The 27,738-nt window shown below is 43.2% G+C and overlaps 1 protein-coding gene across 1 annotated transcript; it reads left to right on the top strand.

Annotated features, from left to right (window-relative positions):
• The first annotated feature begins 358 nt into the window (after positions 1-358).
• Positions 359-27,738, top strand: AMOTL2 (angiomotin like 2). The gene is made up of 10 exons (XM_027845237.1): positions 359-726; positions 3,663-4,481; positions 10,973-11,270; positions 13,320-13,464; positions 14,379-14,471; positions 19,394-19,689; positions 21,462-21,754; positions 23,581-23,795; positions 24,219-24,410; positions 25,622-27,738. Exons 2-10 carry the CDS (start codon positions 3,739-3,741, stop codon positions 25,678-25,680), a joined length of 2,334 nt encoding a protein of 777 aa, XP_027701038.1. The 5' UTR covers positions 359-726; positions 3,663-3,738; the 3' UTR covers positions 25,681-27,738.

Here is a 27,738-nt window from a genome sequence, read left to right as displayed (position 1 = left end):
CCCAAGTTAAGAATTCCTTATTTAGAGGGACTGCACTAATTAGAAATTAAAATTTTAAATATTGTTAGGGTCCAAAAAAAAATATCCATTGGAGACTCCTCAGGCACAAATATTCATTTGGGAGTGAATGAGTTAATGGCAGCTAGAAGCCTGAGCCAAGTAGAAAGAAGAAATCAGAAGAAAAGAAAAATTGGGGGAAGAATCTCTCCTTGGGCTATGGAGCCATGTGGTGAAGGGGGCGGGGGAGCCCAGTTAGTAGCCCCTGCAGTGCGCAGCCTCTCACTGCTGCCGCTGGATGGGCCGAGCGCAAAGAGGTTATTTGTGGTTAGCTTTGATCCCAAGGGGGAACCTGAAACTCTCACATTCCTGGCATAGCTGCCGCCTCTTGCACAGTCCAACCTCTGTGGCTCGCGGTACAGCTGGAGGAGCGCAGTCTCGCTTCCAGCAGTCACAGAGGCAGGATCTCAGTGCACGGGAGCTCAGAGCTGCGTGCGGACTTTTCCTTGCGCTCCTCTGATTTTTCCAATTCTTTTTTTTTTAATTATTATTAAAGTTTTGCTTTGGCACTTCGGCAGTGGGGGTAGGAAGGGGCCGCAAATAAGCCAAGGCACGCACGCATTCTGCATTTTTTTTCCCTCCGAAAGAGCTCTGTACGGCTAGCTCCCCGGCGACGTCTGTGTGGCTGGGTCTGAAGTTCTAGGACTGAGGCTCTCAGGCTATGGGTTGGTAAGTTTCACAAGGGAAATTAACGTGTTCTATTTGGAAGCTCGTAGATCCTAGCGCACAGCCAGGAGAGAGGGAGCGAGCACCCCGGCCAATGCAGAAAGAGCCTAGGGGAGGCGAGAGCGGATGATTCGGAGCTGAGAAAGGTCCCCCATTCGTCTGTTCTCCCTACGATAGGTCGCAGTGCTTTTGACTAGACTGGGTTTCTACATTGCGCGACTCTTGCAGGCTTTTCTGCGGTTTAGATGGGCGAAATCTTCCCGTAGGCTGGATCATTCCAGCCTGAGGATACTTGGGGGACAGAAGGGGGGATAACTTAGCTCTTGACCCTGGCTCTTTCAGTGCCCTTGAAGCCTGTGGATTTCCCAGTCTTCTGGTATTTGGAAACGGGAGGAGCAGGAAGGGGAGAGAGAGGGATGGAATTAAATAAAAGGGGGGCAATCCAAGAATTATTTGTTTAGTTTTGAGTTACAGGTGCTTTTGCCCCCCAACTAGTTAAAGAAATCCTCTTTGTCTTGTTTGGAAAAATGCTTTCTGGAGCCATAAGCCTGACTCTCACTTAGAAAGAATGTTAATTGCAGTCCAAACCCTGATGATGTCAGGGCCGAAATATTTGGAAAACAAAGAGGGACCACAGCAGCAAAGGAAATATAAATACTTTTCAGATGGCAATCAGTCGAACACTTTGGAGGTGAATTAATGTTCAAATTGGTTCTAAAACTAAGGAGTTCGGAGGATATTGACTCAGAAGTTATTTGTATGGGGCGGGGGAGATCCAGCTACAATTCTGGGACTCTTGCAGAAGTTGTTAGAAAGCCTGGTTTAATTTAGGCACCTAGGAATCTCAGTATTTTGGAGAGAATTTTCAGGCAGTTTCTTCTCCCACCCCCACTCCGCCTTATTTAGTGGAACATTAAGTGTTAACAGAAAGCTAGAAAATAAATACTTTAGGGGGAGATGATTATTTGTATAATAATTTATAGCTCCAGTCCCCTCCTTAACCCACAGAAAAAGGACTTGTAGTTTATGATGGTCTTGTGGTTTAGTTATTTGATATTTGAGATTAATGTTTTTTCATCAGGGCCAACATTACAAATAAATTATTAGCTTGCCCCCAAGACGCGACAATTTGCATAGTACACCTTGAGAGCTCAAGTGATGGTGTGTCTGAAGTAGATTCTGGATTGTCTTGATATTTATTCTTTCCTGACAGTCTTCATTAGTGAGCCCACCATTTATTAGACTGTGATTACTGTAGAAAATGCCCTGGTAATTATGAAATATAAGGGTGGTTTGACTCCTAAGGATTTTTGTTGGTTCTGTAAATTGTGAATTCAGAATCTCTCCACTCCTGGCCTAGGAGTGGTAGGCTGGTATGATGAAAAGACTGGGTGGAAAGTTATACTATTTATGCAATTTCTAACTTAGCCAAAGATCCTTCCAGTGTCATAGTTGGGTTGTGGAGTTTGGCATAGAATGAGGGGGAAGGGAAGGAGGGTGGTAGTCAGCTAGGTGATATAGTGGATAGAGCCTGGAGTCAGTCAAATCCTGCCTCATGCATTTACTAACTTACTATCAGTGTGACCCTGAGCAAGTCACTCAACCTGGGTCTGCCTCAGAATCCTTATCTGTAAATGGGGGATAATAATAGCATCTACCTCCCAGAATTTCTATGAAGATAAGAAAATATTTGTCAAGTGCTTTGCAAGCCTTAAGGCTCTATATAAATGCTAGCTGCTCTTTATTATTATTATTATTATTATCATTATACCAAACTAAACTGGTGATTTCTAGATATCACATTGGCTTAGAGACTCAGGAACACTCACAAATTCACTCAGCTCTCTGAGATGGTCACTTCAGTATGGCTTGGGAAATATGGCCCCTATTCAAAATCACTATCATAGACTTCTCTTTTAAAAATGAGTTTAATGTACAAATTGATTTGAGTTTTGATGGCTAAAGAGTTGGGGAATGTTGTGGTGATGGTGATGTCTTAGGAGTCAGTAGCTTCCTAGCTTCCAGATATGATAACTTGGAAAGCTCTTCCCTAGAACACTTTAACTGTAACAAGACAACCCCTACTAGACTCAGTTCTGTGCCCTATTGAAGTCATGGAATGGGTGAGAACCCATTGTACTGCCACTGTAGGGAATGTGCTATTACTGTTAATTATGACTACAGCTATTATGAATTACTATCAGCAGACTGAGGAGGACAGCCAGTTAGACTCTGTCCAAATAGTGGGGAAAAAAATATCTAGGGAAATTACCTCTTTGTCATCCTTGACTTCTCTGATGCATTAAGACACTGTGAGTTGGACCAGGTAAAAGGGTGTATGCTTTTCAGCTTATGGGGACCATGTGATTTGACTAGTTTTTGTTGGCAGGACATTCTTGCTCCAATGGCTTGTTAAATAAAGCCTCTGTTCACAATACCATAATTCATATCCGATCCTTTCCTTCTTCATTATCTGGCACTACATATTCATTTCCTCCTTCCCTGTTTCTGATATTCGCTGTCTCAGAATAATCCTCAAGGTCATCCCATGACATTGGTTCAAACATGTCAGCTTAGCTCCTGCCAGTTCTGTTTTGGGGGAAGTAACACCTGGTCAGACCTCCCCATGTCACATAGATGTGAGTTATAGCCTTTTCATGATTAGAATTGGTTCACCTTCACCAGGGAGTGGTAATGGGGCATTTTCTCTAGTTGTCACTGAACTTTTGAACTACAGAGATGGTAGAGCCTACAGTAGAGTTATTGACTATTATTTGGGATTTAGGGCTAATGATACCTTTTTCAGGACAAAACAGAATAGTGGGGTTCCATGAAAATGAAATCCCACTACATAGTGTTTTATGGAAAGTCCTTCTCCCCATTCTCCTGGGCCAGTGGAAGGAGCTCCACCCTTGATGACTCTGTCCTTCCCTTTGCAGGTATTTACCCCTGGCCAATTGCTGTTAGAGCTCCAGGTGATTGTGAGACCTCCAGTTGTTTACAGAAGAGCAAAGAATGAGAACTGTGGAAGATTCTTCAGGGACCGTCTTGCACAGGCTCATCCAGGAGCAGCTGCGCTATGGTAACCTGACGGAGAACCGAACCCTGCTGGCCATCCAACAGCAGGCTCTTCGAGGAGGAGGTGGGGGGAACGGGGGCAGCCCCCGCTCTTCCCTAGAGAGCCTGACTCAAGAAGAGAGTCAGATGGTACAGCAGTCCACCAGGCAGGAACCCCAGGGCCAGGAGCACCATGGCGACCATGCCTACTTGGAGAATGCCCTCTACCGATTCTACCAGCCCCAGAGCAAAGGCGAGGAGCTGCCCACTTATGAAGAAGCAAAAGTCCACTCTCAGTATTACGCCTCGCAAAGAGGACAGCAGGCAGGCTTGCCTTGCCCAGGGGCCCCTGTGGACAAGGAACCCCGTAGGGGCAATGTAGCAAGCAACAAAAGGCAGGATGATTCTCTGAAGGAGCTGAAACATGGGCACGTAAGGTCGCTAAGCGAGCGCCTCCTCCAGTTATCCTTAGAGAGGAATGGTGCCAAGGCATACAACCACATGAGCTCCTCCCACAGCTTTCCTCAGCTTTCTCGCCACTATCAGCTGTCCACCACCAGGGGGCATCACACTGAGGGCCTGGAGCCCCGGGGTCCCCCGCCAGAGTACCCCTACATCATTCCACCACAGGAGCCCTTTACAGGCAGTGACCCCAGGCACTATTCCAGGGGCAGCCCTGATTTCCAGCATCCTGAAGTCAGGTAACTCAACAACAGCTCTCTTATCTTGATTCTGAGACCTTGGGGGGGCTCCACTCCCATCCCCACATTTAGGTTTTCTAAGCTTTCCTTAGAGTCACAGAGCTGGAAGGGACCTTAGAACCTGTCTAGTCCAACTCTATTGACTTTACTGATGAGATTGAGTCCGGGGTTAAGTGACTTGCTGAAGGTCATATAGGAAATGTGTATCAGAAGAAGGATTTGGACACAAGTTCTCTGACTCCCCGAGCCCTTTAACTTGTAATCAGAAAACCATCTGTTCTCTTGTTAGCCTGTGTATGTGTAGCATTCCAGTGACAAGTCTGTCTGAATAAGCCAAAGGCAATAGTATTAGTGGCTGATATTTATATGTGTCCTCCATACATACACATTTTCATAACAGCCTGTGAAGGTAGTAGAAGCTTTATCATCATCATTATTAATACTATTTTGTATTGACTTGCTTAAGATCACACAGGTAGGAGGTAACCAAGCCAAATCTCAAATCCAGGGCCCTCTGCCTCCAAATTTAAAGCTTCAAAAAAAATCAAAGTAGAAGCAGAAAGGGTGAACTTAGATATTAGGGAAAGCATCTAGCAACCGGGGGCCATTGCATGTTGAGGATATGTTTAATTTTTTTAGGATTGATGCCTTTTGTTTTTAGATCACATTTATTTCTGAATATCACTCCCTAACCTCCACTGATAAATTAAAAACGTTCAGCAAGACCAACTACTCCCCAGCCATCTCCTTGAGATGCCTGTAGTTCCGCCATTGAGCCCTAATACTAAGCAAAGATAATAATAACAGCATTTATATAATACCTGCTATGTACCAAACATTGTGCTAGCAAATATTATCCCACCTGATCCTCACAACCACTTTGGGTACTATTATCATCCTCATTTTACTGTTGGGGAAACTGAGGTTAAGAGACTTGCCCAAGGTCACACAGCTAGCAAGTGTCTTGAGGACAGATTTAGACTTAGATCTTCTTGACTCCAGGCTTAGCACTCTATCCACTGAACCAGCTGACTGTCTTTAGATGAGTCTATGCAGAGTCATCTTGAGTTGGGAAGGCTCCTATCTGGAGCCACAGTTTCTACTTTAGAAATGGTGCCTTTCCCTTTCTGCTTTTGCTGCTTCCTTCCATATTAAGGAAGCAGTGAGAGCCGTGGGGGTGGGGCCAGTGTGTATCATTTCCATTTTGTATTTGTCTTCTTTGAAGTTGCATTTCTTTTTCATATTTGAATCTTGTGACTTTGTCTGTGACATTGCAAACCCTTTCTATCTGTTTGTCCAGGGGAGGAAATCCCTTATTTTAATGAACTAAAGATAATGGTTAGAAGCTAGGCTTAGAGAATGTACATATTGGGTAGAGAAGGAGCCCAGCCCCAGTTAAGAACAGGAATAACATGTCTGACTTATAGTTTACAGTTAGGGGTTTGAAATATTGTGTACCTACAATTATCTTTTCAATCTGTGTATCATCTTTTTAAGTTCAGGAAAAGGAACTATTGTCTGTAGGTAAGAATTGGGAAAGGTGAGGCCCAGAGAGTTTGCACCTTATCCTAACCAGCCCTCTAAACTAAAGAGTCTATGGACTTTTAATTCCAAATCATTGATAGATTTTCCCAGAGGGCTGTGAAGTCAAAAGCACCAACTTCCATAGTACAGCCATTGGATCAGAGTAAAACCTTAGAGATTATCCAACCCAGGGGTTCTTAATCTTTTTGGGATCTTGAACCCCTTTGGCAGTTTGGTAAAGCCTATAGATGCCTTAGCATAATAAAGTTTTTAAATATATAAAATAAAATACACAGAATTCCAGAAAGGAAACCAATTATTTTGAAATATAGTTATTTTAAAAAAAAAAGTTCATTGACCTCAGGTTAAGAACCTGTGATCTATAGTCTTATCTCATTTGATAAATAAGGAAACTGAGGACCTGGGAGTGACTTAACTAGGGTCACAAAGCTAGTAAGCATCAGAGCTAGGACTAAATCCCAAATCTCCTGATTCCTAGACCGCTCAGTTAATTGGCACATTTCTCTTTCTATAAATTATACTATTCTTAACTCCTTATTGCTATTCATGGCATTAGGGGGACAGGTGTAACAGTGGTAAGGCTGTCTGCTTTTAATTTGGAGAAATAGGACAAAGTCTAAATAAGTCAAGGAGGAGTTATTTGATAAGAAAAGTCTTTGGCAGTGTCTGCTTGGGTTTAAACACAGGCGCCTTATGTCAGAACAAAGTAGACTATGGAACAAGGCACTGATAAAATGGATCAGTCTCATGTGTGTACATAGGACTGTCTCCTATTTACAGGGCATTTGGCAACCTTAAGAAATAGACATTTCCAGATGGGCCCCAAAGCCAAAGTCATCCTCTTGCAAGTTAGCCATTGCAGATTGAAGGAAAAGAGAGGGAATGTTGGGGTAGGGGAGTGAAGGGGTTAGGGAATAAAACAAAAGGGGGACTAAGGGAAAGACCATAGCAAAGGAGGGATGAAAGATGCCTCTTCACACACACATATACCTACCTTATTTCCAAGACCTCTGGTCTTGTCCTGGTGGTCCCTAATCTTCTCAGTCCCTGAAGTGTCCCTGCTGGGCAGCCTTCAAACCCTAGACCTCTAATACTGACTGGTTAACTCTTCAATCAGAATCCACCTGGAATCCTTACTCGGGGTGACTAGCTCCTGCCTTAGCCAGCTATACTAAACTTTTTTTCCAATTTGCTAATTCCATAAGCTTCTAGTCTCCTCTTTTCTTATTCTGGGTCTAGGAGATCAAACTTCTGACTGTACTTGGCCCCCCAGAAGTTCTTTGAGAGCAGCTGAGTATTTATTTTGTGTCCCCTCAGTACTCAGTATTGTGCTCAGCATAGTGGCCTCCTTGAATATTTCTTGTGTTCAAAGTGGAGTGTAGTAGTAGGCTGGAACACATAGAGTATTTGATCATTTGACCTAAATACCCCTTTTAATTTGACAGCTTCAGCTCCTTCCTTCCCTTTCCCAACCTTTTACTAAAATTATGGCGAGTAACGAGTTAATATTTATATGCTAGCCAAGTCCTTTTTGTATTTTATCTCATTTGAGTCTCACAACAGCTTGGTGAGTTAAGTGCTGTTATTATCCCATTCACAGATGTGGAAACTGAGGCTAAGAGAAAGGTTAAGTGCCTTGCCCAAGGTTACACAGTTAGTATCTTGAGACAGGATTCAAACTCAGGTCTTCCCCATTCCAGGTCCAGTACTCTATCGTCTCTACCACCCAAGGCAAAACAGAGAGATTTGGGTTTCTTCTTTATTTACTCTGTCCAGTAGACATTCATCTAAATATTACTCTTTGCAAGTAGAGAATTGGCCAGAACAAAGATGGAGGAGAGCAAAGGCGGTCATGCTGGCTTGGAAAGTCCCCCTGAACACTGTATGCAGAAGGGGGATTAAAAATCCAAAGGTAACAGCTTTTGAACTGCAAGTGACCTTAGAGACAACTTGATCCAAACCTTTTATTTGAAAGAGGAAACACCCAAAAAGTTCAGAGTGGATTTGTCCAGGCCCACTCAGACCTGGAGATTGTTTGCTTTCCTAAACACTGGAGGGCAGGGACCGTCTTTCGTCCCTGTTTGTATCTCCAGTGCTTAGCACAATGCCTGGAATACGGTAGGTGCTTAATAAATGTTTATTGATTGATTGGCTAATTGACTACTTAACTAGCTTCTTCTCCAAGAAGAGGCATTAAGTTATGATTGCCTCAACCAGGCACAGTAAGGAATGCTTTGCTTTGGAGTTAGAGAGTACCTGGGTTCACCTGGCACCTGTGACACTACTTGAGTGACCTTGGGCACCCATTTAAAACCTCTCTCACCTCAGTTTTCCCATCTGTAAAATGAGGGGGCTGCATTAGATAGTCTCTGAGATTTCATGTTAGTGCTAGATTTGTGATTCTAGGAATCTGCTTTCCAGGCTTCATTCCAGGGCCAGCCAGAGCCCAGGGTCAAGGGAAAAGAGGATTGTTTTCTGTCATTTCAGCAGAGATACTTCCTCAGGATAGGAACTGCTTGCTGAGCACAACAGTCCCATGTTACTTATTATAGGACCCTATTGTTCCATCTTGGCAACCTTGGCCTCTGTCTTTCTTGGGCCCATAGATTTAAAGTTGGAAAGGCCATCTAGTCCAGCTTTCTCATTTTACAGATGAGGAAACTGAGGTTAAGTGACTTGAACAGGTTCACACTAGTGGTGGCAGAGAACTAGAATTCAAAGCCAAGTTCCAGTGACTTTTTAAAATCAAGTTTTGTGCCTGCCCTGAAAAGAGTTTTCAGAAATCATTTGGCTCCCAGAAATCATCTGACCTCCGGGGAGACATTGACCTCATCTCAATTTTATGTCCTTTGCTCTCCCTGCCTTCCACTCCCCTTATCACCTAGGTAAGCAGAACTGAGCAAGTTTCTCAGTTGTAAAATCAAGGGGTTCGACCTTCAGTGGTCCTTCCCAGCTCTCACTTTTCTTGATTCTGTGATGTAAATACACACAGAAGCCTATCATCCTCCTTTCCCCATGAATCCCAAGGATTTCCATCAATGCTCAACAAAGAGTTAAATTGGGGAAGGAAAAAAAAAAGAGGAGGCAAGCCTGTCTGTCTTTGAATTCCCTGCCTGATTTTCATTCTGCTGGCTTATTTCACCTTTAAGTCATATAGTTTCTTGAAATGAATGACCTAACCTAGTTGGAGTGGAGGAGGGAAAGAAAGCCCAATTATCCTTTTCTTTTCTTTTTTTTTTTGTCCCTTCTGATTCCTCCCACTCTTACCCACTTTCCCCCACCCCACCCCCCCAAAAAAAAGCTACCCACATTATCTTTGGCTTTTCAGGGAACTGTCTGGGAAGGATTTTGGAAACTAAGTAGTGGCTTCTCCTTTTGGACCAGCCTTATTGAACTCTGACAGGAAAAGATAATATCACAGAAAGGAAGTAGACTGTTTTCTGGAGAACAAAAAGTAAGGGAAGGGGGAGGGGAAGAAAAGGAGAAGGGAAGGGAGGTGTGAGGCAGAAAGGAGACTTCTTTATTCTTTCTGGGAACCAAGTCATCACAGAAGAATGCAGGCTATGTTTAACTAATCGTCTTAGAGCCAGACTACGGCCAAATGGAGGTGTGAGTCCCTAAGGAAGTGTCTGGTAGCCAAGTTGCAGGAGAGCAGCCATATTGAATTCATTGGGGTGTGTCCATTAGTTTAAGAGTAAAGGGAGAATTTTTTGACTGCAAGGAGTTTGATTACCTATTCATCCAACATTACAAGCCTTTATTCACAATCCCAAGTATGAGCATAATGACCATTGGCCCACAGGCTCCTGATGTAAGAGGAACATGGACTGTCTTTCTTTTTTACTGTATTTTCTTAGATTTTAGTAGGTATCTGAGGGAGGGGAAAGGGTAGTATGGATTGGAGTTTTCTGCAGGCAGATGTTCTCTTACTCCAAGGATTTGAGGAATAGTAGAGGCAGGCAGTGGAGTACAATGAAAAAAACTCTGACTCTGGAGAGAGAGGATCTAGGTTTGAATCCTACCCCTGACACTTTACCTCGGTGATCCTGGGCCATTCATTTAGCATCCCTGGCCTCACTTACCTCATCTGTTAAGTGAGAGGTTTGGATTAGTCAGTCAATGAAAGTTCCTTCTCAGTGAGCATTTGGTGTTGTGTTAGTAATGTTACCTTATTTGTGAAATATGTTCTGGGGAGAGAGGGAGAGATCCTTGTGTCAGGATAGCCAACAAAAATATATGGAACTGGGAGTCAAGTCTTGACGTGAGGCCTGCACCTTACCAGGAATAAGGATCTCTCCTTCATAGTGTTAACCCATCTGTCCTTATAGAGAGCACCTGGGCATATGTGAATGGCCCTTGAGAAGCTAAAATGGTTTTGTCATTTAAGAGAGAAATTCTCACAGTCTTATCACCACTTCATGATGTAGAGAAACAAGTCAGAAAATGGGCTTGAATCTTGGCTCTCCCAAGATGCTGGTGTTACTTTAAGGAAATTATTTGTATTTTCTGAGATGAGGGAGTTGGAGTAGGTAATTTCTTTGCTTCCTAAAACCTAACAGTAATAGGATGCTAATGAAAACTCATGTGTGTTGCTCTTTAAAGTTTACAAATAATCCCCCCCCATCAGTCATGGTAGTGCAAATGGCCCCATTTTACAGACAAGCAAACTGAGGCTCAGAAAAGGGAAGCAACTTTCCTAGACCACTAGTGAATGCCAGAGGTGGTATTCAGACCCAGGTCTCCTGATTCCAAGTCCTGCATTCTTTCCTTTATGTTGATGATCTCAGAAAGAGTGCTTCATCCTCAACTGAAATTCCCCCAAAAGAATGAGAGCAGGTGAAAGTTGAAACCCACACAAGATTTCCCCAGCCCTTCAAAAGAGCAGGTAAGGCTGCTAATGAGGTAATGACTAATGGCTTCTCCAATTGTTTCTGAATCTCTTGTAGGATCTTGCAGGCTCAGGTGCCCCAGACTTTCCTACAGCAGCAGCAGCAGCAGCAACAGCAGCAGCTCCCACCACCACAGCCTGCCCACCCCCACCCTGCTGCCCTGTGCCACAGCCCCATGGGCTCCCTCACCCCAGCTGGGGTTGAGGCACTGATGTCAGCACAGGCTGCTTCCACCAACAGCCACCTGGCCCAGATGGAGGCCATTCTGAGAGACAATGAGAAACTACAGAGAGAGAATGAGAAGTTGCTGAGGGAATTTCAGACTTATAACGAGAAGGCGAGCCGGATTCAGAAGGTATGTTAATAGATGTGTGGTACTGGGTAGAGTGCCAAATGTGTGTACAGTGAATTCAGTATTTTTCCTTGGACTGAGGTCAGGGATGTCCCTTTCCAGAGCCACCGGTGCCTATGAGCTCCTTTGGCTGACTCTAGCTGACCAGTAAGGGCAAGCAGACCTAACACAGTCCAGGGATCCATGGAGCAATAAAGGATTTCCACAAGATAAAACAAAGAGATTAGTGAGAAGGTTCAAGTGAATGGGATTGGATAGAGTAAGAAAAAGGAACAGAAAATGGTGGTTTCCACTGTGTTTTAATGGTTGATCTCACAGTCCTAGTCCTCAAGCTCCTCACCTTTCCAAATTCACCCAGGGCATTAACACTCCTTAACAGCCCTCTATGCGAGCGTGTGTGAGTACGCGCGCGCACACACACACACACACACACACACACACACACACACACTCACACATACACTTCAAACAGCTGTGAAGCAGTAACATACAATACAAGAAGTCTGGAGCAGACACAGTTGTTGGGCTGATTAGAAAGAGACCATTCACCATCTCCCTTCACATTTGCAACTTTTCTCTGTCCCTCCCTCTGCAGGGCCTCCCACAGAGAGCCCTTTGTGTTAAGGTACACAACGGGAACTCTGTTTCAGGCCAGCTTCAGCCAAAGAGAGAGCCCTCCTCTCCCCCCCTCCATACCGGAACAGATGGGTGACTTGTAGGAATTCTGGAGACTCGAGGGAGCACGTGCAGAACCCGTAGTAACCTGAATAAAAATGGAAAATTAAGTGGGATCTCGACAGACTCCGGGTTCTTAACCTCTTTTGTCTCATAACCCCCTTTGGCAGTCCGGTGAAGCCTGTGGACCTCTTTTTCAGAATGATATTTCTAAATGCATAAGATAAAATAGTATTTCAAAGAAAACCAATTATACTGAAATAGAATCATCAAAATATTTTTTTTAAGAAGTTCCTAGACCCCAAGTTAAGAACCTTTGATCTAGACCCGATTTGTAGTTTCCCAGTGGTGGATGGATATGGCTGAGGAGGAGAGAAGACTGCAGAAAGAGGTGGAAACTGACTTGGCTGGTTATATCCTTAAGAAAATCTTATTTGATAGTATTTGCTCTCTCTTTTTTTCCATGACTTAAATTCTGAAATTGGCAACTCTGAAGTTCAAGACACAGATGGGGAAATCCCAGGAAGATGACTTCAGAGGGTGTTAAAGGCACAGGAGACTTTTTCCCATGTGGCCTGATAATAAAACAAGAGAAGGACACCAGATCCTTGACAAAATGGGCTGTCAGTGGGAAGGAGCCTAACTGTCCACATCCTCTCCTGTGCTTCGTGGGATAGGCTGGCCTGAAAATGAATACTTCTCTCTGGGAAGTTTTGCATTATTAAAGGCAGAAGTTCATAGTGATTCATGTCCAAAGGAGCCATGTAGTGGTTAGATATAAATCACCCCACCACCACATGAGCCTTCAGAGAGTTTTTAGATGGCATTATTTTACAGAACCATCAGAAAGGGACAACAAATTGGGGTCTTTCTAGAATGTACTCCATGAAAATCCTGGAGTACCTAATTTGTTGAGGTCATGTAGACCAATGATCTCACGATCCTGTAAAGCTGGTTTTTATTCTGAGTGTGGGACTTGATGGTGAAAACCATTAAAGCCAATTTTTCTTTTGATTCCTCAAGCAAGATATGTCTGTTCTGCTACTGGAAATGGTTAATTCCATTGATTTACACCTTCAGTTTTTATGCCTGTATCAAACAACCATTCTGTTGCAGACAGGAATGAGAATGCAACGATTTTATGTAGCTTCCTCCAGCTCCCCTCTCTGACTTCCCTCCTTAAGCTTCTCAGGGCAGAACAGTCCTCAAAAGAATTAACTTGTGAATCCAGTTAGACATAGAAGGTTTCAACAGTGTTAGAAAAGGAAGAAAAAAAGACTGAAGCTACTCATGATAACCTTAGTTATTGCTCTTCTCTGCTTTCCTGAGAAAAGACTCTGATCCCTTATGTCCCTTTTTGCTACCCCTCTCCCGCAGCTGGAAACAGAAATCCAATGCATCTCTGAGGCCTATGAAAACTTGATGAAAGCTTCTACTAAGAGAGAGACCTTGGAGAAGACCATGAGGAACAAGATGAGTGGAGAGATGAGGCGGCTGCAGGATTTTAACAGCGATCTAAGAGGTGAGAAAAAGTCAAAATGGTCAAAGGGAAGCAGTGTGGAAACAATTGCTGCCTATGACCCAATATACTCGGGGTGGGGGTGGGGTTCTATTTTCCCAAGATGTCTTCGTTTGCCTCCTCTACCTTGGGAAAAGTCTCAGAATCTCTACATTAAATCAAGTCAGCAAGCATTTGTTAAGTATCTGCCATGTACCAGGCACTATACTAAGTGCTGGGGATACAAAGAAAGAAAAACAGTTTCTGCTTTCAAAGAGCTCACAGTCTAATGGGGGGAGACAACATAAAAATGTCTCTTCACCCTAAACTCATAAATTGTATTGAGGACCTTTTCCTGGCATCCCATGCTGTGGGACTTCCTATTACTCCTCTATATTAGATACCAGCCACACTGCACGTTCTAGGCAGGCTCCTCCTGGAGGTGGGACTCATCTAGGCCAATGCCCCAGATGTGTTTTTAAAGCCTTGATGCATTTTCCTTGGAGTCACTACTAGTCGCTGCCATTGGAAAAAATATTGATCGGCTGTCTGGTCTCTGGACGGACACAAAACTCTTGACCCTTTGATGGTTTGTGGGTGAGCTCTTCTTCTGATTTGAATCAAAAAGCATTAGTATGGGAGTAAAAAGACCCTGACTCTAGTCCTGGCTGTGGCCTTAACTCTGTGATGTTGGAGAAGTCATTTCCTCTATATGGGCTTCATTTCTTCATCTATAAAATGAGAGGATTAAATTAGGTTATCTATGAGGAATATTCCAGCTTTAACTTTAAGTGTTTCTTAATTCCCATTTCAGCCAGGCTCAGTTCAAGTGAATTTTTTTTTCCTCATATATTTCTTGGGAAAAATTTGGGTTACAGCTTACCTAGACTCTGAAGAAAAAACTTTTTTTTCCTTCCTTCTCTTAACATTTCAAACAGAGAGGTTAGAATCTGCAAACAGACAACTAGCCAGCAAGACGCAGGAGGCCCAGGAGGGCAACCAGGGCATGGTGGCCAAGCTTCTGGCTCAGAGTAAGTACCAAATACCCTTTTCTGGCCTTCTTGTTGTCTTGGTGGGGCTTGGCTGGCTGAGGTGACACTTTTTGGCTGAGTATATAGCGTTGTGCTAGGTAGTGAGAGAGATACAAAAACAAACAAACAAACAAACAAAAAAACCCAAGTGTGTCCACAGTGGGGAGAAAGGGTGTTGTAGTAATCCAGGCATGAATGACATCATAAGGGTAATGATGTGGTGGGTAGGTTGGAAAGTAAAGTACGCAACTGAGAAGGACTTTGGAGGACGAAACCATGGACTTAATAGCAGATTAGCCCTGAGGGAAGAAGGAAAGGAAAAGACAACTAATATTTTCAACCTAGCTGACTGGAATAATCCTTTTACCACTTATAGAAATGGTAAAGTTGGGAGAGGGTTTCTGAATTTGAAGGTTAGTTTAGGCTGCTTGGGAAAGTAAAGAGTATTGATTTTGAAGATAGGGAGGAAAGAAGAACCAGCAAAGGATATATCAGAGGACCCGGGTTCAAACCCACCTGTGATGTTTAGTATAGGTATGATCTTGGGCTAGGTGGCCACTGAGGGTCCTTCCAGCTCTGGATCTGAGACAGTAAAAACTATGTCAAAAAAGGGATATGAGGGAGAAAGACCAGCAAAATGCTGTAACAAAGAAACCAAGTCAGGAAAGAGTTTTAAGAAATTGTCAGTGAGGGGCATCAAATATTGAAGACAAGTCAAGAAGGATAAATATAGAGAATAGGCCATTGATCTATTAATCAATTGATCTCATTGATCTATTACTTTCAGGGGAATGGTGAGGATATATAAAGTATCTAAATGAAAAGTGGAGGCAACAGCTATAACCCTCACATTCAAAAAGTTTGGAAATAGCAGGAAATATGTTTGGCTGTGAAAGGAAGGAGAAAAATTAGGTGGTAGATAGAATGGGTAGAGTCAAGTCAAGTATTTGGGTTTTTGTTTTTAAAGAGAAGGCAGCAAATATTTATTAAATACCTAGCATGCAGCCTGAGCACGTCTGGAGGCGGAAGGGGAGAAGCCCAGAGGACTCAAGTGGAGGAGTTCTTAGCTTAATAGAACTGGAGAGAAAGTACCTTCTGAAATTGAAGAGAAGAAAGATTGAGAGGAGAGATTTAGGAACAGATATGTCAAGGTGAAGGCAGGAGGACACAAGGGAGTACCCTTTTCGTCAAGTAAGATGTGAAGTTACTGTTTGGGGAGGTTTTGGTGTTAGGGAATTTTAAGGAAAAGAGAGAGGGTCTGGGACAAATCCTTCTGAGGGTGTGTGAGTCTCTGATGGGCCATGGTTCATCATCTTCCTTCCCAACATTACCTGTGACCTGAAAAAAAGTAGCTGGGGGGCGGTGATCCAGAATTGGCCATTGGTGACCCACAGAGACTTAGAGGAAGGCTAAGGTGTCCCAGAGGGCACCATTCAAATAGCTCAGGGTAGAATCTTGAGCAGAGAAGAGGGAGTGGGTGCCTGAAGTGGCCTCATGGACCAGGCATAGTGGGAGGGGTTCAGTGATTTAAAGGTCCTAGAGAGGGAGAGAAACATAGGTGTGGGAAGTGATAGGTAAAAGAAGGCAGGTAAAAAAGGCCCTAGAGAACTTAGCTGTGGAAAGGGTGTGGTCTTACTGGGGGTTGGGGTTAAGGGTTGAAAGTGGGCATGAATTCGGGTGAATACTGCATGGAGACATGGGATGGCAGATGGGGGATATAGGCTTCTGGGAATTTTGCTAGAAAGAAAGGAAAATGGTAAGGAGGGAGGCAGAGTAAGGTTTCTTTAAGGCAGCAGAAGAGGCCAATCTGCTCTTGAAAGTTTTTTGAGTTCCTCAGGGAGAACTAAGCTGTTCTTGGCACTTCAGCCCCAGTTATTAATCACCACAGCCATCAGTGTGACCTGGATTCTTCACATTCCAGAGGCTGTTCCTGCTCTTCCATTCTGTGCTCTCTCCTCCCCTCAGCTCAGTCCCAAGTCTGTTAGCTTCTTTCCCTTATTCTGTGTATTAATATGTGTGCATGTGTATGTGTGTATATGCATATATATACACATCCACATCTCTTTCTGTGTGTACCTATATTTTACCCAAGGGGCTTCAGTTTAGGGCCGGTTTCCCACCCCTGGGTTAGCCTTTAGGCTGTTTCATTCATGGTCTTACAGTAAAATTATTTAAAAGCATTTTCTGTAATTTTCTCTAAAAGTCACCCTATCACATCACCTTTCCCATTCACTAACCCACTTATTACAATTGTGCTCCTTCCTCCACCACCCCCTCTGTTTCACAAACTCACCCACAGGCACACAAATTGTTTACTTTGATGAAGTTTCCCTCCTTGAAATAAAACTTATCTTACGTTCTTCCATCAGGGTCCTGTTTGGGCCAGCTGAGAGAAGACAAAGTGTGACTTACTGATTTCCTCCTCCCACTCAGGTGCACAAGAAAGGGGGACACATCCTGAAAGAAAGCTCATTCTAAGAAAGGCTCTTGAGAACCTAGAACTGGGAGATTTGGGAAGGGGACATGTTGACAAAATTCCTTCTGCAAAATTTTAGTATCCTGCAAACAAGGCTGTGTTTCTTTGCCTAGTTTTCTAGCCCCTCACAGCCCGCAGGATGGAAACGTTTATTTTCACATCAAAGGTCTCCAGTGTTTGCCATGCTATTTTTTTTTTATCCAAGAGGCAGTAAGCTACCTTTTAAAAGGCAGACATTGTGGCAGTCTTTTCTTATAAAATTTAGATATGACATATGTGTACACACACACACATACATAAACACATGGCACTGATAATCCTGACTGAGAGCTGTGAACTCGAGATTATTTAATCATCTGGACACTCCACGTGGCTACTGTTCTAACATGAATTGAATGGCCCTGGACCAGGCCGCCAACTGGGAAAAGGTGTAGAGCAAGGTAGAAGAAGAGTCTCATTGGGCCCTGAAGTGTTTCCATCCAGAAACTCTCTTGTCTACTTCCCCATGTCCCCACAAAGATCAAACTTTTGGAGGACTGGGGGTAGGGGTGGGGACCAGGACATAAAGGGGAAATTCAGACAACACAAAAACAAAGATCAAAATATTTTTAAACTTTTTTTTAAATCAAACTCATTTTTCTTCCTCTGCTGACCTCTCCTCCCCCAAGCCTATTATTCAGACATTTGATGCTGTAACAGAATGAACAAAAAATTAAAACCTGTTTCCACATTTCCCCCTACAAAAAACCCCAAACTTTCTCCCAAAGAGCACCTTTTGCCCCAGAATGGTTTTTTATGCCTGTGTATACATCTGATGATTTCATAACAGAAGGAAACAAAGGGCTTGGTCTGGGATAGGCCTGCATTCCCCTTTCCGGCCCTCCCAACCTTAAGTAAACTAATCACTTAGGGCATTAGGGTATTATTGTATTTCCCAAGGCTCTCTTCTTTCCTAAAACTCTTTTGACATCAGAGAAAATGCAGGCTGTTTCAGCAGTCCCTATTACAATTGGACTTGTCTTTCAGTGAAAAAATCTGTTTTCTAAGCAGTCTCACAACGCCAGCATTTCTACCCCACGCCTATACTGCATGTTTGTTCCTTGCTCCCCTGCAGTTTCATATATTTGGCAGACTCTTGGCAAATAAGAGTGACAGGCAGTAGTGGAAATAGTCCTGGACTGGAGGAGTCAAGAGACCCGAGTTCTAGTTATGACTGTCCCTAATTAAACTCTACAACCTTGACCAAGTTATTGCCTCCTTGAAGAGACTTCGAGTGAAGAGATTGGACTGAATGAACTCTTAAAGTTGTCTCATGGAAAACTAAGACTGAATTGAGGGTTTGGGAGCTTGTCTATTTATTTATTTGTGGTGCCTTGGGATGTCAGTCCCTACCTTTTCCTTATTTTCCAGCTCTTGGGTTTTAGGGAAAATTCCACGTGCAGTTAAAGCCCTCTCTCCCTCCCATCATGGTCTAGGCCTCAGGGTATTTATTCTAGCTGACAGCCTGATCTTGGCCTCTTGACATATCTGGGAATTGACCTTAGAAACTTAATAGAATGCTTTTTTAAAAGCAAACAACCTCCCCCCCCCCAAAAAAAACTTCCCACTTGTCTAAATACATTTTTTGAGTTTTGATATTTTCACTAAAAATGAACCACCTTGTACTAAACATAGGCTTTCTCTTCTACAATTTTCCAAATTCATACTTTGTAAGGAAACACACATACTGGCTTGCAAAGTCTCCCTTTTTACCTTCCCCACTATTAAAATCCAATTCCAAGAGGGAATGGAAAAGAGCAGTTTCACATTTCTTAGCACACTGCTGATGTAGCATAAAGCACTGGCTTTGGAAATGGAAGAGTCAGCTCTGATGTTTATTAGCTGAGTAACTTTGGATAAGTCACTTGACCACTATGGGCCTAATTTTTCCCATCTATAAAATAAAGGATTGATCTAGACCAGTGGTGTCAAAACCCAAATAGAAATGGGGGCCACTATACAAGAGGATCCCTTACAGGCCACAGATTGACTTAATTTTAAAATATAATAATATTACGTAGATTTTATTGCATTTTATTGATTTGTTTTGTTAAATATTTTCCAGTTATATTGTAATCTGGTTTGATCTGCTCTCGGGAGTGTTGTGGGCCATGTGTTTGACACTTCTGGTCCAGAACATCTTCCAAGGTCATTTCCAGCTCTAAATCTTACTCCTTTGGAAGGAATTGACCCATTAGAATAAGTCTTTCTGCATATAACAGACAGGTCAGCTGAATGAAATGTGTCTGGGTGAAAGAACCCTCCAATAGCTACATCCCAGGAATCCTCCTGAAAGAAGCAGTCTTCCTATCATTTTGTCTCCCATCATGCCTTGTACATGTTAGATTCTCATCAAATCTTTGAACAAGGGAATGAATAGACGTCTTCTCCTTCTCTTCCCTCTCAGACTATGAGTCTCAGCAAGAACAGGAAAAGATGGAACGGGAGATCTCATTGCTCCGAAGCTCCAATGAGGACCAGCGGCGACGGGCGGAGCTGCTGGAGCAGGCCCTGGGTAATGCCCAGGCCCGGGCCGCAAAGGCAGAAGATGAGCTTCGGAAGAAGAAGGCATACGTGGAGAAGGTGGAGAGGCTTCAGCAGGCCCTGGGGCAGCTCCAGGCAGCCTGTGAAAAGAGGGAACAGCTGGAGCTACGTCTTCGGACCCGCCTAGAGCAGGAGCTGAAGACTCTTAGGACACAGCAGGTGAGTGAGTGACCTATGCCTGGGCTATACTTAAAAGTCGAGAAGACCTGCCACAGGCACTTACTTAGCAGCCATGAGACCCTGGACAAGTCACCTGCTAAGGTCCCTTCTAGCTCTAAATCTGTGACTAAGCCTCTTCTTCTTTGATCCCAACCCTCTCCCTACCCCCAAGGTCTATGTACATGGCTGGTATTTTTCTAACCAACCAAAAGTTCCTCTGCTCATTTGCCGGATGCTCAGCCCCTCCGACAAACTGATGTTGACATGAGCTCTGCCAACTGTTATTTGGTTAACTATGAGGAAATCGTGACCTTGACATCTGTTTTCCTCTAATCAGACTTCTCCATGTCCCAAACCACTTTGGGGACAGAATTGCTTCCCAGACTAAATCAATAGGGAATTGGGTTCTTCAGACTCTGTTTTAAAAGGGGGTGGGAGCAGGAGGGGTGGGGACAGTCAATTATCATGCTGAGTGGGAATATCTGCAATTAGAGGAAAGGTTTCTAGGCCAGAGAGTTTTAAAATATGACAACCAAGGAGAAGGTTCAGTAGGAGAGGAGTAGCCTGCTGGAAAGGAGTGCTGGACCTAGTGTCAAGAGAGCCTGCATTTGAATCCAGCTGTGTGACCCTGAGCAAGTCACTTAACCTCTGTTGGCTTCAGTTTCTTCATCTGTGAAATTCAGATAATAATAGCACCTCTACCTCCTAAGGTTATCGCGAGGATAAAATGAGCTAATTTTTTATAGAGTGGTTTGCAGACCATAATGTGCTATATAAATGTTAACTCTTGTTATTAACAGTAATAATAATTGTACATATGTATAGCATTTTATAGCTATAGGTCTTACCACCTTACATTCATCTTGGCCAGCTCCCTTGTTCTAGATGTATTATTTCATTTGATCCTCTCAACAACTCTATGAGGTAGGTAGTAGCATAGGTATTGTTATCTTCCTTTTACAGATGAGAAAACTGAGCTTTAGAGAAGTCAGGGACTTACTTAGCATCACTCAGCCACTTGACGTGACTCGTTTGACCCTTCCAACAAGGGTTGATAGCCTATGTACTAAATTCATTCTCTGTATTTGTGACCATTGACTCCAGATTTATTAAACTTCCTTGTGGAAGTCACTCTGCTAGGGGCTGGGGAAATACAAAGACAGAATGAAAAACACCCCCCTGCCTTCAGGATCTTGCCTTCTACCATCTGTAATAAGTGTCTCTCTTTCCTAATGTGCTCTTAGCAGAATTTTGGCAGTTAGCTGAAAGCTAGGAGGCATAGTGCAAAGAGTGCCGGACCTGGTGAATTCAAATCTTGACTCAGACACTACCTGTGTGACTGGCCAAGTCACTTAATCTCACTCAGCCTCAGTTTCCTCATCTGTGAAATGGAGATAATCACAGTCCCTACCTTCTAGGATTGTTGTAAGGCTCAATGAGATAACCTTTGTAAAGTACTTTGCATGCGTTAAGGTGCTATATAAATTCGAAGTATTATTATTACCATCACTCACAGAAGCACTCCTGACCTTACCCATAGTCTGTCCTGAGCTCATTTATGAGTTTGTAGGCAGTAAAACTTGCAAAAGGATCTAGACATAATTTGTTATTCTAAGACCTATCTGAAGGTTCCACCCTCAAACATGAACTTATTTGTCCAAGAAGGGGGAGGGATGAAGCAAGCTCAAAAGTGGGTCTAACTGCTTACCAGCCTCCTTTGATATCGGTCAGCTGCCAGTAGGTGACCTTAGCCTCATTTTGTGCCAATGCAGAGACAGATGGCAGCGCCCAGCAGCGGATCGCCCGAGCTCAGTGTGCCGAGGCTGGCAGAGCAGCTGAGGGAAAAGGAGGAGAGGATCTTAGCCCTCGAGGCAGACATGACCAAGTGGGAGCAGAAGTACCTGGAAGAATGTACGATGAAGCAGTTTGCCATGGATGCCGCCGCGACAGCCGCCGCTCAGCGGGACACCACCATCATCAACCACTCCCCTCAGCACTCTCCCAATAGCAGCTTCAATGAAGATCTCCTCCTCGCCAACCACAAACACCAGGAGATGGAGAACAGGTAGGAACTTGTGGAGGCACCTGGCCCTATTCTTCTCCCTGTACCTCCCCTACGGAAGTTAATTTGGTGAAGTGCTGAGTAAGCCCTGCAGTGCCAAATAGAATCTCTGTAGCTTTTAGTGAAACACAAGTTTGGGGCAGTTATCCTGATCACGCAAACCCCGGTGAGGCTTCTTTGACTGTAATGAATAACTGAAGTGTGGCATGATGAAAGGAACATTGGACTGGCAGGTGGGACACCTGGCTTCTGTCTGTGTTCCGCTACTAAGACCTTAGGCAAACCACTGGACTTCAGGTTTCTCACTGAGTATAAATAATGATAACAATAATAGCTAGATTTATATAACACTTTAATATTTTCAAAATGCTTTACAAACATCTCATTTGTTCATCACAATAACCCTAGGAGGCAGGTGTTGTCATTATCTGAATTTTACAGATGGGGAAACTGAGGCAGACAGATTAAGTGACTTGACAAAGGTGACAAAGCTATTAAGTATCTGAGGTAGGATTTGAATAGGTTAACAGAATAATAGCAGCTTTCATTTATGTAGTACTTTAAGACTTGTAAAATCCATTATAGACATTCTCTTCTGTAAAATGGAGATAATCACATGTTACCAATCTCATAGGGTAATGAGGTAAATGCTTTGTAAACCATCAAGTACTCTAGAAATATGGGCTGTTATATAGTATTCTTATGGTATAGTATGTTATTATACTTTAAAACCTATTCTCAGGCACAAGTAAAAACCCTAAAGGTAATCAGCAAACACTGTTTGTCAGTGAAGATGATGCTAATGATAGGTTTCTAAAGATTCATGTTCCCAGGATTATTCACTATTTGACTCTACAAAATTTATAGCACACTTGAACAGGTTAGTTTTGCCACCAGGTAAAATAGATATGGATAATAATAACAGTAGCAGTGTTTTAAAATTCTCCAAATGGTTTACATTAGTTTTCTCATTTGATTCTAATAGTGACCCAGTGAAGTAGGGAGTTTAACTCTCCCTAAAAATCCTACATTTTATATACGAGGAAACTGAGGCAGACTTGCCCTAAGTTTGCAGAGCTCATGAGTAGCATGAGGCCCCACTATCTTCGAACATTTTAGGCAAGAATCTGACTATGGTTCTGAAAATAGCTGACTGTTTATTTCTGAGCAGATGTCAAATGATTTGATGTTTCCAGCTGATTGGCATTTGATCCTAACTCTTTGGTCTGTGTGGGCAGATATAGGGCTTGGTTTTCACATGCATGGCTTCACTTCATCTTTGTACAGCATACCTAATTGGTGCCTCTGAAGGAAGGGCTGTGTAGGTGCCATCATTGAAGTAGACTTAAATCAATCCATAAGCATTTATTGTGTACCTATTATGAGCCAGCCAGTACTAGACACTAAATCTTATGCCTTTCCCATCCATTGCAAGTGATGAAGAAATGCTCTAACAGCTTATATAGGTCCTGTTTTCAGAATGTGGATTTTAAGCTGTAATTAGAAGTCAGAATGCGATTGTGTATCCAGAGGACCTATAGTGAACCTTGGTCATGAGAAAGCAGCTGTTTTCAGTCCAATCCAGCATTCACTTATTAATTGCCCTGTTATGCATTAAACTCTATGCTAGCCACTGGTAAAAACAAAGATGAAAGAAACAAATGCCTCTTGCCCTCAAGCTGCATGCATTCTTTTGACTTTTCTGTGGTTCCAAAAGGCACAAGGGAGGCTGAGATGGGAACATCTTCAAAAAATGTTGCTGTTGCTACTGTTTTTTTTTTTTTGACTTAGCATTAAATAGATGCTTTCTTTGCTTTCCCGAACCCCAGGTTAAAAGTGCTTCATGCCCAGATCCTGGAGAAGGATGCTGTGATAAAAGTACTTCAGCAGCGTTCAAGGAAGGACCCAGGCAAGGCCTTGCAGTGCTCTCTGCGACCTGCTAAATCTGTGCCATCCATCTTTGCAGCTTCAGGGACCCAAGGCTGGCAGGCGGTCTCAACCATCAGTGAAGGACAGTCTGATGGTCTCTCCTGGGGAGCAGCAGGTAAGAGGACCCTGGGAGAATGGAGTAATGTGGAGAGAATTTTGCCTTGAGGTCTTACACTAGTTTTTTCAAGGTTCCTATTTTATTTGGTTCATCTCATCCAAAAATCTAGGGACCCTGAAAGCAAGAGATTGAGCTCTCGTGAGCTTCCAAAGAAGATAGAGCTGCCCTACTAGATTAAGTGTGGTATAGTAGAAACACACTAGATTTGGAGTGTCAGGAATGGAGTTCAAATCCCAAATGAAAAAAAATTTGCAAATATTATTTGTAAAACACTTAACTTAGCAGTGCCTGACTTGTACCTGGCATATAATATAGCTGTTAAATAATTGCTTATTCCCTTCTCTTTCCCTAATGTTCCCCAATAAGTACCATTTTGTGAGGGTGCTGATGACAACCTTAAAATATCCTATGTTCTTCTAGGAGGTCGGGTCCCAGCAGAGGAGATGCCCACTGGCCCCCATCCCTCCCATGTCAAACATGTAAGCAAAGATGGAAGTACTCAGACTGATGGCCTTCCTGACAGTGTCGTCACCTCCCACGGGCATGGGCCTGAGGGCCTCCTGGGCTGCAACAGTGGTAGCAGCAACGGCAACCATGGTGGAGCTCTAACTGGTAAGTATTTCACCCTGTTGGGCTGCCCTGGTCACTTGTCCCTAACTCCGGGGAGAGAGAGAGAGAGAGAGAGAGAGAGAGAGAGAGAGAGAGAGAGAGAAAAGGGGGTGAGTGGGTAGGAATGGAAGGAGGAAGGAAAAGGAAATGAAATGAAATAAAACTTGTCTCCCCATCGTCTTCTACCAATCGTCTTAAACCATTGACATTTGATTGAGCCTAACCTACGTGATATGAGCTGGCCTTGACAACCATAAAGAGTTCATAAAGTGCTTGTATGCTGCTGTAGCTGAGATCATAGAAGCAAATTGTGATGGGGGTGAGGTGGAGAGGAGGGTGTAGAGAACAGAGAATGATGAAAGTCAAGAAGAAAAGGGATGTGAATCTGTCTGATGTTTCTTGCACACTGCATTGTAGAGATGAAATTCATCATTCATGAGGTTCATTCATTCAGCAAACATTTATTAAGTGCCTACTTTATGCCACCTATAAACCTACCATGCTAGATGCTAGAGATACAGAGACAACAGGACAGTCCTCATCCTCAAGGAGCTTACGTTCTTCTAAGGGTTGTAGACGACATATCAGACATGTCACATAGAAATAAATGTAAAATTATATTCCAAGTAAATGGAAATGTTGGAGTGGCAGCTGGGATCCGGAAAGGCTTTATAGACTTTAAAACTTGAGCTTAGCCTTGAAGGAAGGAAGAGGTGGAGGTGAGAAGGGAATGTATTCCAGGCCTGGAAAACCACACTGACCAGTTAGGCTAATGGCCTTCTCTAATCAGAAGAATTTGTTTTACAAAGGGACTGGGAGGGAAGAGCACAGAGGAGATTCCTTTTGTCTTCTCCTCTCCCGCCCCTTCAGTAGTAGAATCTACATAGTTCTGTCTGTGCCTCATCGGAGTAGAGAACCACAAATATGTGAAGAACTTCCAGCCTCCCCTCCCTCACATACTGCTTACACCCTCCCCCCAAAGCCTCTAGCCAAAGGAAAGGAGATAAACGTATCTGCGTACATTAGAGGCTAGGAGGGAGAAGGGAACAGATTCTTACATGTTCTTTGAATGAGCATTTCTGTCACCAAAAATGTCAGGGCAGGCCACCGTGTAGAAAGGAGAGGGCTTGTCTTAAAATGATGTTTGTATATTAGAAGAGGGAAAAATAAAGGCCTTGGGATATTCGCTCATATGTGTGTTTTCTCTTCCTCAGAGTCTTCCGCTACATCGAAGACTCAGGACATATCTGAGATGGTGGAAATCCTGATTTAAAGAAGCAGCTGGCTCCATGGCCCTCAAAATAGCTTCGTGCCCACCTCCGCAGATCCCATCAGATCCCTCTCAAACTACTAGCTCCCATCTTTCCTCTGACATAATCTGGGGAATCCTTCCTACCCTGTGACCTGGCTGGGGACGCGCTCACTCTGTTTGGCCAGTTTTAGGCCTCGGAGTTTGGAAGGAAAGTGATCAGGTGGGAGCAGAGCTGTTGTGTGATCTGCCTCCTACATGACCCATTGACCACAGTTCTCCCTGAACAAGCTGTTGGAAGTCATGGGCCCAGTCAGGGTTTGCTGGAGCTATCCGCAAATCCCACAGGCAGATAAAGAGATGCAAAGAGTTCAGAGAGGGGCTGAGCCCCCCTCTTGATCCTAACTTGCCTTGAACAATGAGAGGGAGGCAGTTAAGAGTGATAAGGTATGTGGGGAGGGCCGTGTGTGGAGAAGACACCCACATGTGGGTCCTGGAAGAACTGGTTGCTCAGTTTCCATGGAGAGCCATCTTGTTGGTAAAACCTCAAATGCAAGTTGCCTGAAGTCAGCCCGTGTTGTGTTTTCCTGGCTCTGCAAGATTCTTACTCCTCCTCTGTTCTCCAGCCCTGGCTTCTTCCCCTTTCATCTTACAAGGACTGGAATCTGGTGGGGTGGATATGGTTTTTATTGGTTTTATCAGCTGCTCCAGCCAGCTTGCTAAGAGGAAAAGTCCCTTAACACTCTTAGAATGGACCGTGTACCCTTAGGCGGCTGCACTAGGAGACATTGTCCTATTATTTGTATATAATTCTTTCTTGTGGGGAACAGTGGATATTTTTCATTTCAGGTTCTTTCCCACATGCTTTGTTTTCCCTTTCCCTGTCAGCTGCTCTCTTTGTCCTTTCCCTGTCCTGTTCCTTTATAATATTTGATTTCTTAAATTTTTTTTTAAATCCTTTTGAATGCGAACACTCTGATCTTTTGAAAGTTTGCCATCTTATCCTTTTCCTCCATTTTGCATCCTGTTTCTTTCAAACATTAAATATCCATCTGGAGAGCCCTTCAGATGCCATTGCCTGCCTTTTGGACAGTCTCCACGATTCCTGTCAGTGGAATTTCCCTTCTGTTTGTTTGGTTATAAACCATGAGCCAAATGGAATGTATCAGTGTGAGTATCTGAGTGTAGTGGGTGTATCCCAGTGTTCTCTCCTCTCTCTCTGTTTCCATTCAGGGGACAAATGGCAGCAACCATCTTAAGTTCAGCTGACTTTTTTTTGAGGTCACAGAACCCTGAGCTGGAGATGGGATTATGCTTTGGGAAAGAAAGGAAAAAAAAAAAAAACACCAGCCACAACAGAATTAGGAGAAGAAGAAAAAAGGACTTCCTTTTTAAACAGGCAGAGGATTAATTGGATTTTTAGCTGCACATTTTGATCCCCCACACTCTGGAATAATACCAAATACACTGATATTGTATAAGTGAAAATTCTCTTAATGTGCCCTTTGCTACTGACAGCTGGCTTCTGACAGTAGTGGATTTTGACTTGTATATAAGTCATACAGCTCAGACCCCAGGAAAAATAATGTTTCCCTGGTTTGTCCTTCCAGTTTTCAGCTCAATCTGCATATCTATCCCTCTCTTTGTTTTTAGATTTTATATATATATGTATATTTTTTCCTGGTTCCTTAAGTTTTCTTTTAAACCATCTGTGCATTTGCTGGACAACTGCATTTTTTATTGTCTACCCTTCCCTACACGCTTTAAAATGGATTTGGTTCCTGTGCATTGTTTACAAAGCAAAAACAAAAAGCAAAACAAAGCGGAAAAATATTGTGAAAGAGGAAGACAACTTAATATATTTTGGATTAATATTGGTATTTCTTTTAAAAGTATTTTTTCGTGCTGTGAACTTTTTCTGCCAAAGATAATGATGTTTGTTTGTATGTTTTAAGTTATCTTAAGTATTTAAAAATGTAAACTTGGCTGTGTTGCTGTGCCGCCCTGTACCAGGATTGCTGTAGCATTCCACTTGGTATAACAGTATTTTAATTAAAAAAAAAAGTAAAAATGTTGAAACAA

The sequence above is a fragment of the Vombatus ursinus genome, unplaced genomic scaffold (assembly GCF_900497805.2).
Source record: "Vombatus ursinus unplaced genomic scaffold, bare-nosed wombat genome assembly UNPS02014959.1, whole genome shotgun sequence".
In the NCBI taxonomy this organism is placed as follows: domain Eukaryota; kingdom Metazoa; phylum Chordata; class Mammalia; order Diprotodontia; family Vombatidae; genus Vombatus; species Vombatus ursinus.
Note: the sequence above shows the minus strand (reverse complement) of the source record. Positions and strands in the feature narration are given on the sequence as shown.

Coding starts and splice junctions, on each gene's coding strand:
- AMOTL2 (XM_027845237.1), top strand. CDS start 3,739: ATGAGAACTGTGGAAGATTCTTCAGGGACCGTCTTGCACAGGCTCATC. Junction 11,271..13,319: donor AGGCGAGCCGGATTCAGAAG/GTATGTTAATAG, acceptor CCTCTCCCGCAG/CTGGAAACAGAAATCCAATG. Junction 21,755..23,580: donor CACCAGGAGATGGAGAACAG/GTAGGAACTTGT, acceptor CCCGAACCCCAG/GTTAAAAGTGCTTCATGCCC.